At 35.1% G+C, this 18,899-nt stretch overlaps 1 protein-coding gene across 2 annotated transcripts in view; it reads right to left on the bottom strand.

Moving 5' to 3' along the window:
- The window catches only part of ush (Zinc finger protein ush), an 82,077-nt gene that overhangs the window by 15,422 nt on the left and 47,756 nt on the right, over positions 1 to 18,899 (bottom strand). The window contains exon 1 of one of the 2 annotated variants that reach the window (XM_088036683.1): positions 7,957 to 8,160. The exons of the other annotated variant lie outside the window; for it this stretch is intronic. Coding sequence (XP_087892809.1) covers positions 7,957 to 8,065 — 109 coding nt within the window. The 5' untranslated portion in view covers positions 8,066 to 8,160. Of the gene's footprint in view, positions 1 to 7,956; positions 8,161 to 18,899 lie in introns of those variants that run through there. 2 annotated transcript variants of the gene reach the window in all.

The following is an 18,899-nucleotide window of genomic DNA, read 5'->3' as shown; positions in this document are numbered from 1 at the left end:
AAAATTCGACGATTTGTTCACAGTTCCTTATTAACTTAATGTCTGGATGTCTCGTTGCAGAAAGGGTTGTTACGTCATGTGCTGCATTGCATAGATTACATGATGTGCATGGTTGATAATTCGGTATTATGCCTTGCATTCGGTTATAACGTCTTGGGCTGAATACCTCCAGCGACGAGACACCCCCAACGTCGCACTGATAACAGGCCAGCCATTGTCACGTGGCCCTTGTCTTCTTACCTGATACGACAACTATATGGCTCCATTCAAATATTATTACATTTATACAACACTGCTAAGTTTCATGCTAGTTTCTCTATCAAAATCTTATGTGCTGTCTAAGACAATTACGCAGAAGAAAAACTCATTTTGAAGCAGCATTCCGTGGTGCAGACAGGACCTTGTTATTGTCCTGCGACATCGAAGATAACCTTGTCGGTCCATTAATTTCAATTTTTCCGAAATGAGTAAAAAAAAAATTCTTAGCCATACATTAGAGCCGTGTGATAATTATGTCAATTAAACGTCATGAAAGGATTAAAATATAATTGGTGGAATCAAGATAAAGATCAATTTTATCGTGACGTCCCTACTTAATGACAAAACAGGCTTTTAGTAGCAGCCTTGAACCAGCCCGCTAATATTTTTAATTGCTGGAAACGGCGAGATGCTCTCTTCTTTCCATTCTTCGGAAACTCGTTATACTTTCTCATGGTTCGGTCTCAAAAGAAATATGAAGGAACGAGGACCACCTGTTGTCTGTGGTCCGTGATACATTTTAGGTCACACCCTTATTATCTGATATTCTACGAAATTCGGTGAAGTTGCGACGCTGAACACATGTTCGAACCATTTTCGACTTTTTCCCTTTTCAATTAAGATGGTCCATCTAAATTCTTCCGCGTTTCTTTCTTTGATTTATTGGTTGTATGTGATGGAGGCTCGTTTTGGAAGCCTTTTAAATCAATCTCTCGCAATGGAAATGGCCAATGTTCAATGCAAGAAACGGTAGTCGTCGCTTGGTCTGGGAAGGGAAGTGCATCGAGTTACGAGCATAGCGATCGCTTCGCTTTAGACACGACCCGAATCTCTAATGATGTATTCTGGGTATTGTTCTTTATGTGTCGGAACTAAGTGATTCCAAACACGTTTATACACACGGCTTGTGATAAGCCTCGTATCGGTTCTTATGTGTACTGGCTATATGTTTCTTCGGCGAATAAGTAGATGGTCTGAACATCCTTTCGATCCCTCTATCACATGTTATACTTTATGAATTATGAATACGGCGATTTTTCTTCAGACACTGATAGCACACTCAGGAAACATTGAGCAATAAAGATTGCTTCAGTTTCTTTTTCCTTGTGGATTGCGTTAATACTATTCGGTTGATCGTGATAATGATAACTTTGCACGATCTGATGATTATCTCAGTGATTTCAAATAGATGATTGACAGGATGTGCGATTACTTCTCGAATTTTATCGACCGATTACAATCGCTGAGAAACAATAGCTTTGCAATAGAACGTTTCACTAATTTTAAAAAATATAGCTACTGATGGCAATCTAGAACCTGATTTTATTACTTTACAAACATGTTTTCGTTCGCACACTTGTCATTGACACTTTTACACACATCCTTCATGTTTTATTACACTATTTTTTCAAGCACGATAAAAAGATAACAGTAAATAGTTGGATTCTCTATCTTCAGAACATGAATTTGAGAATATGCCTTTATGTGGTCTGTTTCCAAACAGTGAAACTAAATTTCATTCCTGCAAGTAGATATTAAAAGCGTATTTTGGGTTGCCTATCTTAAGCTATTTAGTAGGGATATCTTCATGCCTACACATATAAACTTATCTTTGGAGACGTAAATGTGCTAAAATCCTTTGGATCACAAAAATCACGATTTTAATACAATTGAAACTTTTTGAAATCTGATAAATGCAAAACATTTCATTTCTCAGAAAACCGATTTGTAATTAGATCATATCATAATCAAGATGTTGATTTTTACACGTTCCTATTGTTCAAATCAAGATAATCAGATTAGAGTTTTTGTCCAATTCTAAATTAGTTCAGGCTGATAAGAAGACAATAACTCTTGACAGTACGTTGTCTTATCTCTTTCCATTTTTGGAGCGGTATTTTTAAAGGGTCAGCTTAATAATTTAGCATGACAATTCCCCCAGGTTGGTATAATTCGAATCAGGCAGTGGCGTATCTGCTAATTCAATTATTATGGTTTGGGATTAGTGGGTGTTGGGTAGACGTTGAGAGAGTGCATGGAAGGCCGCATTTATTCCGGCTGCCTTATTATTTCTGCGGCGCGGCCGATATCTGCCGTTATCGCGTCGGAGAAACAGAACAGCGACGCAGAGCGTCTTTATCAGCAGCAGACCTCTCCGTCGCGGCGCTTATCGCGCCAGGCCAGCACTACCATACATGTTATCAGCGAGCGCCGCCACTATTAGAATATCTAAATATCCTTAGCTCGAGTCCGCTCGGGGACGCCGCCTCCTGTCGCCCACCGCCCCCAATGCAATGCTGCGATAACGTTGCCGCCACCGCCTTATTTATATTCATCAATGGGGCGTTATCAGTTATGAGCAGAAATGTTTATTAGACTGCCATGGACAATACCTCAGTGGCGTCGTGCCAAATTTTTCACTTTATCGAATTCTATTAGCGGACTTGTAGACGATTATGTTTCATAATTTTACGGGGTGATAGCGTGACCGATATGATTATATAGGTTTATTTCGATACTTTTTAACAATGTTAATAAATAAAAGGGGTGGGCGATAAGTTTGCACAGGTTTTATTTGCTGTTAAGCTAGACTCGCACCCTACTAACAACATAAAACCAGTGTTGCGTTATTTCGATAAAAACTCGCAGATTTCGGCTCCCTGAAGGATGCTTAAGATTGGCCTGCCAGCGGCTGTTATCTTAAAACAAAGTAATTTAAGAAAATAGGGCGAGGCGTAATCAGATTCTAAATTGTTACTTATGTACTGCTTGGGCGCACCGTTTTGGTACACCTTGCCATATTTTTCTTATGTTATCTTCAACACCATTAGAAGAGGACTCGGTATACACCAATCGGGAAAGTAAAAATTCAACTTCCGAGGAAAACAGATCGTAAATTTTTGCTTTTTCCGAACACGATTTCAACTTGCTGGTTCAAACACCTGATTTTAGTGCTGAATGACAATTGAATTCTTTAGAATCTTGTCATTTTTGCAAGATTTGTAATATATAATCTTCTTCAGATGCAGACACTGCAGTAAAACTATGTAATTTCGTTACAATTTTCCTCAGAGACCATCCAGTCTGCACGTGTTTAAACTGTTAAACCCCTTCATTTTTAACTAAAATCTAAAGTAGAATCTAACTTCGTATTACATAATTATAGTCATTAAATCAGTGCTTTGATGCCTATCAAAGCTTTCTCAGGATTAATCAATTAGGTTGATTTATGTAGATATCAATAAACCATTAAGTTTAAGGTGGAGTTGTTATCGCAGGTTCGTTTTTTCGCGTTATATTCCCGACATTAAATCTCGTTTCAATTCGAATTTTTCATTCTTAGATAACATTTTCCTGTTGTAAACTTTAAAGCTCACGTAGAAGAAGAATCAACAAATTTAGTCCGATTTTCGTGTAATCTTCTCATTATGGGTCAATAATTAGCTTGCGAGTTCCATCAAAGCTTTCGATATCTCTGTTAGAGCAGACCGCGACAGAGCTTTCTATCTCCCTCTCCGTCCAGAAGAGATACCACAAGCACCAGACTCCGCTAATGCGATCCACAGATAACAATGTACTCAACTCGTGGAACTTTTATAAATCTGACAGGCGATAAGTCAATGTATTTACATGAGCCACTCGGTTACGCCACCCCTTCGCCGCCTCCGCACCTTCTTATCCGTCACGAAAGGGAGCGATCTACGAGATTCTACCAGACAGTGACAACTTGGCAGGCGTCCTTTGTAGCCGAGGAAAAATGAGCGGTATTGAATATTTATGATTCAACTTTTCGGGGATTATCTTGTCTTTTTTCTGTGATGGGCGAGGGGGATTATTAACACCGCAAGAAGGTACAAAAAGGTAAATCGTGCCGCAAAGTCAATAACTCTTCATATCTGATTCTGCCGCTGTTAATTCTGCACCAAGACGCAGATTTTAAGATAAACCACGCTGTTAAGATATGCATATTGCGATTGTTGTTGAGATCCGGTGTTGCTTCTCATTCCATCTTTACTTGGCCACAATACATTGTATGTGGGTATATACGCAATTCTTATCAAGCATGGGATCATTCAAGTACGAAAACCACCCAAGCAGGCGACTTATCTTTTTACAACTTTAACATACAAACTGTATGTCAAGGAGAAATTTACGTCGAACGAGCTTACAAATAAATTATTTATGACTTTTTTTGAATCAATTATTTATTTGACTTTACAACGATGTCGTTAAATATTGGCGTTTGATAGGTGTATCGCGTCCAACATCGCTTTATTGCAAGCAGATAGCTAACGCATACATTTGAACCGTTGACATAAGATAAAAGCTCTCACTGAATCTTATTTATGAGAAAATTTTACGACACCATCTTAAACACCACTTTTACGTGGAAAAACTATCAACTAGCATCGAAAATTTACAGAAATTTTGAAATGGAAGTGCAGTTCAAAGTTCAGAGATCGACTATTTTTTAAACTTATTCAGAAAGATCCAATGATAAGTCGATCACGACACCTTCCCATGCTTTGCAGTTTGTTATATTTCAAGATCGATCTAAAAACGTCAAAGGAAACGATATAAATAAGCGATAATTTTTTAATCGAAGAGTTGGCTCATAATTTCAAAAGTCACCACAGATGATCATTGATACAAAATTGAATTATATCTTGGCATGACAAAGGACAAATTATCAAATTTGATAATTAGCGATACCGCGAAATTTTTCTTTTTCACATTACCACGGATTTTACTACATACTTATTTCTTCAATTGGCAAAATCAATTACACTGTGTAACAAAATTTTACAAAAGTCATATTTATCAGATTTTTTTTGTTAATATAGTTGTAATTTAGCTTTCTTTTAAAGAATATAAATATCATTTGTCGGAGTTGTCCCCAAGAAAAATAATAAATTCATTTGTTTCTAGCTTTTGAAAATTAAGAATTATATGTATTTATAAAACAAAAGTGTTAAAAAAACAATAAACTACGAAAATAAAATGCGGTTTTATGTTAAAAATTCAAAATACAGTTTTTGTTCTTTTCCTTTTTCTTAGCAAATGGAAAATACCAGCAACCAAATTTGCAGTTACTGAAATGATCTTGAAGTTCTCCAGATACTGGGATTTCTAAATGTCATTGACTTCAAAGACTCATGATTACCATGCCTTTAGACTAAAGAGGTAAAAAAAATTGAGCTCTTGATTTGAAGATTTTAATGCCGAAATAGACTGTGTACGCTTCTCAAAATTTCGTCGCGGAAATTATTTTGAGTTTCACTTATTTGTTATTATTGTTATTAATTGTTATAGAACACTCCCATACGGAGATTAATATATCCGGAAATAATTTACACTGTCATTTGTGCCCACTTTTTAATTCGCAGTGAGGAAAACAGCGAAAACAGAAATTTTTGAAAATGTTTTTTTCTCTGAATATAACGGCATTTCGTCAAAACCAATGATAACATGTCAAAAAGTACGTCGGTCTCTAACAATACATATGAAAAAAATAACATAACTATTTTTGTTGTTACACAGTGTTATTGTGAAACGTGAAAATGAAGAGAAGTTAGATAATTCTACGAGATTGTTAGATCTTCCTAATCATGATAAAGTTCAATATATTTTTAGCTCATGTTGTAAGAAGTGTTTCTATGTTATCTGTTCCATTGTACCAAAGATAAAATAACTGTTAAGAATCAACAGTACATTTTCAAATAACAGATCTTATCCAGATTTCTTTAGTTACGGTTTTTTAGATCAAAATTTTTAATTTTTGCACTGCTATCACCGAAAATGACAATGTAATAAATTTTATTTCCAACATGTTTCATCAGGGACGGCTCAACTGATTCGTTTTTGGCTTTGACGTAGTTTTGACACTTAGTGTCAAAGTTAACACCAACATGTATTTGATAACATTACTAAAATACTTTTTATTAAAAACGTACAAGCTATATAAAAAAACATGTACAGTACTCTCGCGAAAAGCTCACAGCGAAATCTCGGTTACATGCCGTCTTTTCGGCGCTTGTACTCTAGATAACTATTATTTAGCCGCGATATAATTTATCCCGAAAGCCTCCTTAATTCAGCATCCATCCCGTTAAATTTTTCCAAATCAGATAAGCCCAGAATAAATATAGCCGTGGTGGTAATTTGGTATGTATGGGAACACGCCGTATATTACAGTGAGAACACACGTTGGGCAGGTTGCAGAGTTAAAACGTTACGTTATCTATCGGCAGCACCGTAATCAGAATTACATGAAGAGACCGCGCATGGAGACCACAATGATTTATTATTTTTATCTGGCGTTTAGAAAAAAGTGCTGCAGATTACCTGGGCCCCTAATGATCTGCCATTAGTGGCTTCCAGACTCGGCTCCGGTCGAACGTTCAAAAACTTCAGATATACTCTTCCGATTCACACATCCGAATGTGTATAAACATCGATTACTTTGCTTCCCTCGAATTTCCAATTGAGCGCTGAATTGTAAAGTGTATTCAATCATATTTCCTAGTTCGAATCGGGGAAATTTATTTCCACTCGTGTTGCTGGATGGTGGACGCAAATTGCTTGAAATGGGGCATTGATAATTTTTTTATACTTTTAAGTTGTTAGAATGTCTACTAAAATTAAGAAAACAACCTCAAGATAAGATAACAAAGCAAGAATGTTTAAAGTAATGTAAAATGCTGCTGTAAAGAGTTGTATCCAACTAATAAGCACAAAGAAATTAGACGCAATGTAGAACATCGTATTTGTAGTAGAAGTGGAGTAGGTACTTGTAGATTAAAAATAAAAACACAGATTATAATCAAAGGACATTGTGAAATTATATCTCTATTGGCAATTAAGACGTTGAAAACAAAGATTAAGACAAAAATTCCCTATCAGATTTTTGTAGATTTTTTTTATCTCCGCGATAATCAAAATCAGACGAATGGATTTTGGCGCCAATAATATAATCCGCGAAGAATTTGTTTCCTACTTGAAAGCATCTTTTGGTAATGACAAATGCACTAATGTCGATAAATTGCTACAGATACGAAACACGAACCGTCAAGATTTATAGAGTTATGAGGTATTTGCGGCAGAATGTATAAATCAGTCGGTAAAGAAGCGAGTATAAGAACCGGCAGAGCGTGATTCACATTACCGACCGAGTTGGCGTGATATAGGAAGGAACGTCTCTCGTAATCATTTTTGCTATGCCATTGTGATATGATATATATACCCCGGTCTATCTGATTGCGCTTATCATTGTCTGCAGGGTGTTATTACCGCACCTCACACGCCTCGACGCCGAAGCCCGGCGTCCTGACGCGGTGCAGAAAAAGACAGGGATATTCCGTCGCGACGATTATTACGTACTCATATAAGCGGGGTTTTTTGTCGCGCGCTCCTTTCGGTGGATATAAATTTGTTAACTGCAATTTATCCTTGTCGAGCTGGCGGTAAAAAGGACTTCATTTGTACTTGAGCGGGAGAAAAAGCGGTAACGATGATCACGTGGGCTACGATTTCATCGACGATCTAACGCCAAAACAAACAGATAAATCCGATAAAGCCCCAAGGAAACAGAAACGCAATTTATAAAGTCAATATACAAATAATGAGGGAAGATTAAAATGTTTGCATACAGTCGGAGCACGCATATGACGTTCTTTACTTTCTAGACTTTGCACTTACCACTATTTCTGATTCTAGCAATCTTGTATGGGCCCGATCGCAAGTAGCGATTCATCAGAAGTTTGGTAGGAGCATGTCCTGCCTGCCATTGAATGCATGTATCCAACATGGTCTGCTTTTAATTTCGCCACTTTTGAAGCACACTTGCAAGGCTGAAGCCTGTACGACACATCCAAGAAGGGTTTCAAATAGGGTCTACTCATAGCAGAAACTCGTTGGAAAATAACTTCACAACTAAATGCCCCAACCGATACCTCACCTTTATATAACTTCCTTATCGAAATAATGATAAAGCGATAAGAGATATTAGTTTAAGATGAGAGAGAACTCACAAACATAGCCAACAAGCCGAAATTTTCATGGAAAAGTATACAGTCTTATCGCAGGCGAATCCTTTTACCTTGTCTAACGTTTTGATCTGCAATCACATTACGAATATCAAGGATTCTGCTTTAGTTTTGATCCTTTTCTAGCTTGGGAAATTTAGATAGTGCACATTTTATTCTTATCACTTTTGGAAAAGCAGAAATTGAACTAGGAAATTTCAATTTTAATTTTACATTCGTAGGAGTAATTTTATTTAACTTAAAGACTAATGTAGGTATTCATACATTTATTTACTGGTCCTCATAGACAACACAAATAAAAAAGTTATTCTGCAATTTTCTTATTAATTACAGTCTGAAAGTGTGTTTTAAATAATAAATGACCAAAGAAAGCATCCCAGAAGATGTTTGGAACGAAAGTCCAGTTGCAATATCCAATTTGTTGTCAAAAAAATCAAAATTAGTTTACGACAAAGAGTAGACCCTAAGCATTTTTTTTAAATCCGACGAAATTGAAAAAAAAAAGTATGCTACACGTGAATAAACAAATTTTATCCACTCAAATAGATTATCGCTTCGTGGATAAAATTCGTCGTAATAAAAAAATTAAAGAATTTAAATAATTGAAGATATGTCATAAAAAGTTTAGGAAAATTGAAACCAAACTTTTTAAGCGGATGTGAAGAATTCCAAGACAATGAACAATCTTAAAGTCTAGAGTATCTAAACGATTCAAAGAATATAAAGATTCCACGAATTTTTAAAAGGTAAATAGTCTACATTGCGGCTTCGGAAATACCTGTTTTTTATAACATTAGCTGATTCGAACACTCTGCTTTCTCACTTTATGAAATATCAAAATTTGTAATTTTCCTCAAATTTTTCTTTTACAGTTTTCCCAAGATAACTGACTTTTAGAAAATCCAAATAAACACAACTTTGAAATCTCAAAACTTGAAAACCGAAAGCTAATGTAGGAACCTGAAAATTTAAAAATTGAAAAGCTCAAATCCGAGATATTACAAAAAGAAAAATTTTTTTAATCATTTATCTAATCCAAGAATCATAGAAATTAATTCGCAAACCTGCGAACGTAGGTCTTACAGGTTTTAATAGATAAAAGAAAGTAAATTACAAGCATCAAAGAATATAAAGATTAGTTTAAAACTTTGAAATTTAAGAAGCTGAATCTGAAAAATTCAAGACTTAGAGAGTCCAAAAAAACTATGAATCAAGAGGATTCTATAAGGGATTTCGATAATATAAAAAAATTAAACAGACCAATAAACAGGACAAACCAGCTAGAGAACAAAATGTAACATTCAGGCTTTTGTTGTAATTTTTTAAAATTTGTTATTTCATTTTGCAATGTTATGTAAAGATCGTTAGTAAGAAGTCAAAATGTACTTCTTGCTTCTCGACAAAAATACAAAAATTGGGCAATTATGCGTTTTCCATCAGTATTATACCTCCAAATTATTTCCGCCCTCCATAATAATCCCGTCTTGCTTGTAATTTCCCAAGTCCGTTTTATTTAAAATTTACCCGTTCCAACCGTGTACATTTTTACATTATCGAGTTTTTAATCTCTCCGTTCCGTGAATGCGGCCTCATATGAAGCAGGGGTGTAAATAGGGTTGGTCGCTGATAAGCTGATAGGAATGTTATTCCCTGATAACAACAACCTTGGGAACGACCGACAACTGTCCCATAAAAGCAAACATCATCCTGATATTACACATGAAAAAGCCGATTATAAAATTTATGAATTTTTGTGAAAATTAATGAAACAATACAAATCATACGTCTAAATTAACATCTTCGTCCTTTGATGTTTAAGATTAAAAAAAATTCCATCAGATAAGATAAAAGATTATCATTAAGTGTCTGCGTGGAGTAAATAAATAATAAAACTGTATTTGTTCTTCGGGAAGTTTGAGTAAGTTCCTTGAGTGACACGTTGATAGGAATAAAGCTCTAATGGTCTTTTTAGAGGAGTTAAGTGTGGGTCTTTTTGTCCTTTCACACGTCCAACCTTGAGGGAAATAAAAAGCTAATATTTGAACTATCTATCACTCTATCACAGTTTGGTAAGATAGTAATCCAACGAAAACTGGAAAGATTGATTATCGTTTCGGTGTATTTACGTCTGTGATGATATCGCGAAATTTTAATTTGGGATTATCGGGGTAATAACTTTTTAAGACAATGACAACGGGTCGTGCTAATTATTTCCGTTGAAAATCCATATTAAGAAGATATTTATTATGTGTCACTATCGCTATCAGTTAATTTAAGATTTCAGGGAAGTGTCTTTAAAACACGTGATGTTGAGTAACAGTTCTTAGAATTTTTAGAATGGTTAGGAATTGCTATCTTACCGGTTTGGGAACAATCACGAGATGATCTTTTGAAGGACTTACCTGAAAAAAAAATTAATTATTGTTATGGTAAACAATGGTATAATCAATAACAAAAATAATTGACACCAATTCTGGCTTATTAAAGTCTGTTTTTCATCGAGCAAATGGTAAAATTTGAGTTTATCGGGTATTAGCCTACATTCATACCCCAAATCTCAACAGATGGCTTGTAAAACATTCACACCTTTATCACCTCTCATCGATCTGTCTTGAACACTCTACACCAATTTTCAATTAATTCAATCAAACCGCCAATTTTGCCAATCATTGCTGTAAATGAGTGGATTTTTTTCTTGGAAGAACTCTTTGAAACCTTCAACTGATATATGGAATGGGTTCAGTAGGACAACCATTTAAAGAAGCTTCAATACTAAAAGAAGCGTCACAACCATCTATCGCTATCAATGTCAACGGAAGTAAAATTCGGATTTTTAGGCAAAAATGAATATCGAGATACAGTCACGCAATATCCCATTCCAGTCATAAACCATCCGATAACAATCAATACCAGATAACTGAAGAACAATAGAATAAAATGCTCAGCAATATTTCTAATGCGATTATTCTACATCCTCGGTTTGGCGTGGAGTCAGGTCTCTTGAGTGTTAATGGAAGACCAGACAGTCTGATAAAGATCACATATTTCTTTATCGTGTGCAGAGGGCGCAGCAAACAAAAACGCTGGTTGAATTCTCACACTCACTAGCTCGTCCATCATGGTCAAATTAACACGGCTTCATGCTGCCTCCTTATACCTTTTTAATATCACGTTTTGGGAAAACGACGGTATCTATCGGCCTAAATCACCGTCATCAGGCCAGGTTTCGGTCGGCCTTGTTTATTTTAATGTTTACGGGTTCATAATTTGGTCGAACCAGTTCCATCGATGTTATCTTACCATGTAGGTGGCTTGTACCTCGAAGCCCGTTCTTGGCTTAAATATTATTGCCTTAATGTCCCAACAAATTGAAAATGACTCTTTTAAGGACGAATTTATCAGAGGGATTTGGCCACCGGCGGAATCAAGGGTTTGCCGACAAAATTAATTCTGTTTAGTACGGTATTTTGCAGAATTGGATTTGTTCCGGCACAGTAGACAGCCTTTAAACCTTAAAAAATAAGTTGTAAAGATATCAATATTTTACAGTATCATAAAGTGCGAAATGTGTACTTTTTGAGACGGCTATTATCAAAACTAGAGCAAAAAATTACTAAATTCATTTAATTGCGTCTGCACACCTTCCCACAAAAATTATCAAAATTTCATACTCCAAGAAAGAATAGAAGAATAAAAACGCTTAAATTTAGATAATAGGGATTTCGTAGCGTCTGCGCCACAAAATTTGAAATTTTTCCGAAAATAATTTTTATTTGTTTAATAATGTTTCCTCTTTGTCAAATCTGAAAAGGATTTTTTTTTAATTTTGCAGTTCCCACCTATTTTTTAATATTTTTTATGTATTTTGATCATTCCATTCCGCGAATTTATGTTAATGTCGCATCAAAAATCGTGGCGATATATTAAAAGATCGAATAAAATCGCGTTTTTGAGTATTTTTAAGTACAACTGTATAATCAGATACTAGGAAAACACAAATAACGGAAGTTTAAAAGCAATAAGTCGAGTAAAAGCGTTATCACACCCTTAATGTATTCAGTGCAAACATATCAACTATTGACATTTTGGTTGAGGTAAAACATCAAAAGATGCTTTATAAGATCTCAATATTTGAAGTTGAATTTGTACTTTGAAAGAGCATACAACTATTTTTGTTTACATTGCAACATTTCCGCTAATATTAAACATTTCGAAATAAATCGTTCAACTAGATATAAGTAAATAAATATTACACTTAAAATTAAAAAATCTGAACCTTAAAAGTGATTAGAAGTGGGTATTTAATTAAAATTTCTATCTACACAAAAAGACGACGAAATTGAAACTTTCCTTCAATCAGAATTTTTATCTACTCATTCACACTCCTGTCATAATCCTTCTCACTTAAACATGTCTTCAAGTCGCAACATTTGAAATTTTAACAACCTTTCATGAATATGAGAAAGTTACGATGATAGCAGGAATTTAAACAGCCCACCGCAGCGTCGTTAGTTGAATAAAGATAAAGATCTCGTAGCAGTTCTTCAGATATTTAAGTGGCGAGCTTTTCGAAACAAAAACTGTTAAAATCTGAAAGGCGAGACTTGGCTTGAAGAATTCTTTGGCGATGGCGAGTGCGCGATGCATTCGTAACGGACGAAAGCGGATAGAATTAGATCAGTATCGAAGCTCGCCACGCCACCAAAAGCAAACAAAAAGCCACGAGCTGATGGCATACTATGGGCTTGTTTCCGCCCATCGAGATCATTCCGTCAGATCCTCTTTTAACGCATCATCAAAACGATGCGCGAACTGATTTAGCTGAAAAACAAACCGATTTCGAAGGGAAAAAATTCGAAGCTGTGGTGGAGCTTCTACTTCCGTTCTTGCTCGTAGAAGACAATCGCCATGTCAACAACAAAGCCTCTTTGAAGTGGTTCGTCGCAGCTTTGGCCGCCCACGATTAGCACGTGCTCAAAGTTAAGCTTTTTCATGCATATAATATAGGAAGACGATCCTCGAGATCGACATCCGCAGTCACAATCAAAGTGGGTACTTGTAAGGAAATCTTTTAAGGAAGCTCTTTGAATTTCAGCCAAGCTCATGAGTGTGCACCTGTCGGCAATCGTGTTCATACGCTCAGAAATAATTAGTTTTCTGGTTAATAAACGCTGTTAAGTGAGCAAGAAAGACGCAATCGGTGTGGCGTGCTTCAGTGGATTAAGTTGTTTGACATACTAATGCCGGGTTACGTTAAACAAGGTGTGGTTCTACCTTTGATGCAATTAATTATACTCAGGAACTAGTTTACTCTTCGCTGCTCCTCGCACTTCATGTCTTGAACATCACATGTACAGATAGAAAGGCCGATAGCGTTGTAATTATTGATTGGGGCTCAAGAATGTCCCGAGATTGTTTGGATCAGTTTACACAGTTGATACTAGACGTTCAATTGCTGTAATTATAGTAAATGCAAAATTGCAACTATGAAGATTTCTATCGGAAAAATGACTCATGCTTAATTGAGGAAGCAAATAAAATAATTTATCAAAGATGACAAGAAAATCAGTGCTCTTAATGCGACTATCGCATCAATGCGAACGCTTTCCTTATAAACATGTCACTGGAAGACAGTATCTTTGATTGCAATAATCGTTTGATGTTTGATCAGTGATTTATTATTGAATTTATTGATCGTGTCTTTACATGATAAGACATTTAAATCACAAGGCTATTTGTACGCACGACAATCAATTATCTTGATTTTCTAATGTTTGGCATCATTTAACAAACGCTTCCTGTTTCATTGATCATTAAAGTCACTGAGGGCACCATGACAAAATAATAGATAAACAATAAATATGATAAATTTTTGGGATTTTAATAAAAATGAAAATTCCAAACCAATGAATTGTTTGCCCACAGATAAAATATCTGTAGACTTAATTTATTATACCCACAAAAGCAAATATATTAATTGATGTCATGAGATAACTCCAAGTTCATGAACGATACCCAGACTATCGTTAATCTACCTAAATAACTCCAAAACTCAGTTTCAGAGAAATGTAAAATTGCTATGTAAAATGCTAAAAATGCATGTAAAGAATAAATTACAGCCAAATTCTAAATACTTCACAGATAAGAAAGTGTGCTGGTTGAACACGTTTTAACTTAATGTTCACGAAAAAATGGTTTATTGAGTATTAAGATTAAAAGATACGTCCAAGGTGTTATTTGGAATTCTAAGATTGACGCTTTGAACAAATATAAGTAAATTAAGGTGACGAAAGCTTTTTAAAATTGACGAAAGGTGCGTTTCAAATTTCAAAGACACCGATTGCTGTTAAAAATTCTTCGTTTATCACAATTTGTTTAGTCTCTGGAAAAAACCGAAAAGTATTTTTGGAAGATAATCTACAATATCGTTTGCAATAAAAATTGTTTGCTTTGATGAGATGGGTATTAAAGGAGACAGTCGTTTGAAGTGTTTGTTCTGAATTTATTCTGGAAATACTCGAACTATGTTTACGATAAATGATAAAATCGAAATGAATTGAGATACAAAATTGGGGACGATAGAAAACACTTCTTCTTCTTAAATTTGGCAATTTCTTGGACAATATTAAGTCTGTTTCCATCTAATTCATATAAGATAGGAGTATAAAAAAACAATAAAGTTTTTCAGTGGCCATAAAATTCGTCAGATATCTATCAAGCCTAATTCATGTCATAACTTGTAACAAGACTACAATAAAAATCTTTGGTGCTAAAATGTAGTTTTAACGCAGTTTGATCACCCGGAAATGGAAAGAATTGTCTTAAATTAAAAATTGAAACAATTGTATTTTCAGATTTCCAACATTTTCGAGATTTGGTTTACAAATTCTAATGTTTTCAACCTCTTTAAATTTTTTAGACCTTTTTAAAATCTTCGAGTTCCTTAATTCCTTGTTTTTTAAAATGTTTACTCTAAAACCCCAAATTTTCCATGTTCTTCATTTTTTTTAGATTTTGCAAATTTCTTCAATGTTCTTAATTCCTAGATTGCTCACATCCTTGAAATACTTTTTGTGCTCTATCAGTTTCCCAATATTCTCAGACATTTAGGTCCTACAACTTTAGAATAAAAAAATACATTTTTCTGTTTTTAAAGAAACTTCATAAAATACATTTGCAAGATTATGTCCTCTGTTTTAGATACCCACTGAAATTGATTGTTTCCAATATTCCAACAAATAAGTCTCTGCATCGTTTACAACTTCCAAATTTATTTTATAAAGACTTATTTTATAAAAACACTTTTTGTAAAAATTTTTGCAATTTCTTTTTTTAATTGTTTACATTATTTATATTCATTGTTTTCCCAATAGTTTTTTTCTCTTAATAAATTATGTACTTGAATATGAATGTATTCAAAATTTTCCTCTACTTCAGATTTTCAATATTCCTCAGATTTTTTAAATTATTTCATTCATCCTCAGTTTTTTTATTAACATGCTACTGAGCAAAATCATACAAAAACTGGTCATTAAAATATTAAACTAACAATCTGTTTTAATTTGAAAAATTTAGAATGGCATTTCCTGAAAAATCGCAAAACGACAAATTGGCAGTTATGATCACATTGAAGCCACTTTTAATTTTTTAGAAGTTAAACTTTCCGAATGTATTTCAGAACGTAACAATCTATTTGAAGGTTTATCTATTTTTGATGATGACAGTACAAAATCATTTTTTTCTGCCTTGGGCAGTAAACCCGACGTTTATGACCCACGCAAGATAAATGTGTTATGAATAAAAACATGAATATTTTAACATGAAAAATGACAAGATAAAAGAATTGTTTCGATAAACAAAACAAGCGTAAGTTTCCACCTTTTTGTTAATCACCCCTCCATCCAGGTGAATAAAAGAACCCCAAAAAGCTCCGATTCCCCCATTATCAATCCTGTTATTTTTATTCAGAATGAGAATATTCAACGATGGTTAGACCCCGTCGTCGGTGCGAATCGGCAGTCACTATCATTTTTCCACACGAGTGGTGACCGACTAGGGCTAGGCCACCAGCGCCTGCCAAAGTGTGATAGCCCGGTCCCGTGGTCGCCTTGCGTCCTACAGATAAGCAGTCAACGTGCGCACAGGGAAATGTCACCCCGACTGTCACAACCCCCGCTGCCGAATGCAGAATGGCTGGCGACGCGAGATATGTCACTCATTCGATCACACGTGACCGACTTTATTAGAGACAAAAGTGTCGAACATTGAAAGACTTCGACGACGTTTGATCGAGCCGGAAGATACACGAGGAAACTCCCAAAGAGAGGCTCACTCCGCATCTGATGACAGCTCGTCATATCGTCTCAACTTAAAGATTTAGCCAAGAAGAAGGAATCAAATTTAACAGGTCAAGTTCAAAGGGAGTGTGAAGACTAAGGCTGGTTGATAAAAATGTCATCCAGGTCTTATTTATGATATGAGATGGGTCGTAAAATCTCGCTTTCATTGCGTCAAATTTATTGTCTCATATAGATTATGATTACTTACAGAGACATGCAAAGACACACCACCACATCAACCGTGAAAGTAAAAGTTTGATTCTGTTGCCTTTCCAGTGTCATTACAATTACTTATGCCAACACAAGATCTAGTGCACATTTCTTCGTTTACCACGTAGTCTTTAATTTTAATTGCAAAAACTTGTAGGCATAAAATTTACGGAAATCGTTAAGATTTTAAAAGTTTGTGGCCTTTACAAAAAAAAGATGTGAATAAAACCAGAACTGTAATTTCTTGATATCCAAATAAGGCACAATTTTTTCCCATAATATCAAAGCTTACAATCTGCATAACCATGTAAAGTAATAAAATAAACCTGTTAGTACCTTTTGAAGTACACATTACAACTTATAAGAGATCATAATTATTATCAAAACACAAGAATTGCGTTCTTAATCAGTCTTCAGCTTAAAGGATATAAAAGTAGGATCTGCAGCGTTCGTGACACATTTTGATTGGACCATGTACTTAAAGACAATAATTAAAACATGATAAGATGAGTAAGTTAACTGATCATTTCTCAAGTAATAAGCTTCTATGAACATTATCTGATAGTTGAATCTCATACTCATCATGAAACTGACTTTGCTAGTTTTTACGCGAACGTATAATCTAAGATTGTTATCAAAGTAGCATTTTACTGGTAGTCTAGTGTTAGTAACACTAAATTTTATGAATAAAAACATTAAAATATGTGTAAATTATGAACAATTAAAACTAAGTTATGAATAATAAAACGGACTAGCTTGGGAATTAGCTCTTTTCAGAAAATACTGGTGGATGAGCAATCAAAATGTGAGTGAAAAACTCTTTAGGAATAGTGGATTATGAAATTGAGGCGTTATAATCTATCCGTTGACAGTAAGGAAAAGGAACAGAATCGAACAATGGATGCGTCTCTCAATTGAATACTGCGAAACGAAGGGAACAGGTGTATATATCAGTAAATTAAAATATGATTTACGTTGAAACAATAGGCGGGTGAGAAAGACTAACAATACCTCAGGCTGAGAATGCACTGGTGCTGGAAATAATAGATAAATCGGGAATATAATGTAATCTTTAGTCGTTCATCTGCAGGATTCAGCCCTAGCCGCCTTCGAAATCTGCACAGCAAAAAGCTCGCCACCATTATTACCTTTTGTTCGCCCTCTCGGATAATACTTGGAGCTAGTTTACACAATGTTCTAGCTCCTCGATCATACCACGTATGAACTTATTGATTTATGCCTCGTCTACCCCTTTCTTAACGAAATAAAAGCCCTCGATCATCGAAATTCGCCGTCGGCCCTTTCAACATCATCAGAAGTGGGATGTAATTACTTAACAAGAAAATACATGATACTAAAACTGCCGAGTAAGTCTTAAATATCTATGTTGCATCACCTCTGAACTTTAAACAATGTTATCCTAAAATAAATTGAGCGCATTTTTGAAGATATTGAGATAAGTCGCGAAGGAGTATGGTGTCTTGGGGCGTTTAATAGTGAATGTGGGCGGTTTCGACGTCGTGAGTCTGCAAAGATATCTATTAACAGCGGCCCGGGTAATTTATCACCGCTAATCAGATTACGGCCATATCGCTCTTGTTATGCTGCTTGATCGTGCAATACCGATTCGAGGTCGGACAATAAAACTGGACGTTCTCGCCTCGTGTTCAGTAAGACACTGAAAATCGACACGTTTTAGAGGGGCAGACGCTTTCAAAAAGTATAGTCTGTGTTGGATAATAAAAGTGTTGCTAGCACTTTTAGCAAGTTGTGCACTATTTTAAAAAAATTACAATTAACAGCCTAAATTTTTCGTATTTTCAGGTCCTCGAGTTCTCTTAAATGCCCTCGAGTTCTCAGACCCACAGTATTTCAGATTTAGAGAAACATATATATCTTCGATATTCAGATTATCTGATTTCCAATTCTTCAATTTTTTAGTTTTCTAATTTTTAAGTACCTACCCAAGTTTTTTCTGATACATATTTGTAAACCTTAAACACAGTTTCCCAATATTTCAGATTTTCAGATTCTGATACTAAGGCTC

This window comes from Gnatocerus cornutus, chromosome 5, assembly GCF_029298725.1.
Source record: "Gnatocerus cornutus isolate USDA-ARS CGAHR chromosome 5, icGnaCorn1.1, whole genome shotgun sequence".
Taxonomy (NCBI): Eukaryota; Metazoa; Arthropoda; class Insecta; order Coleoptera; family Tenebrionidae; genus Gnatocerus; species Gnatocerus cornutus.
Note: the sequence above shows the minus strand (reverse complement) of the source record. Positions and strands in the feature narration are given on the sequence as shown.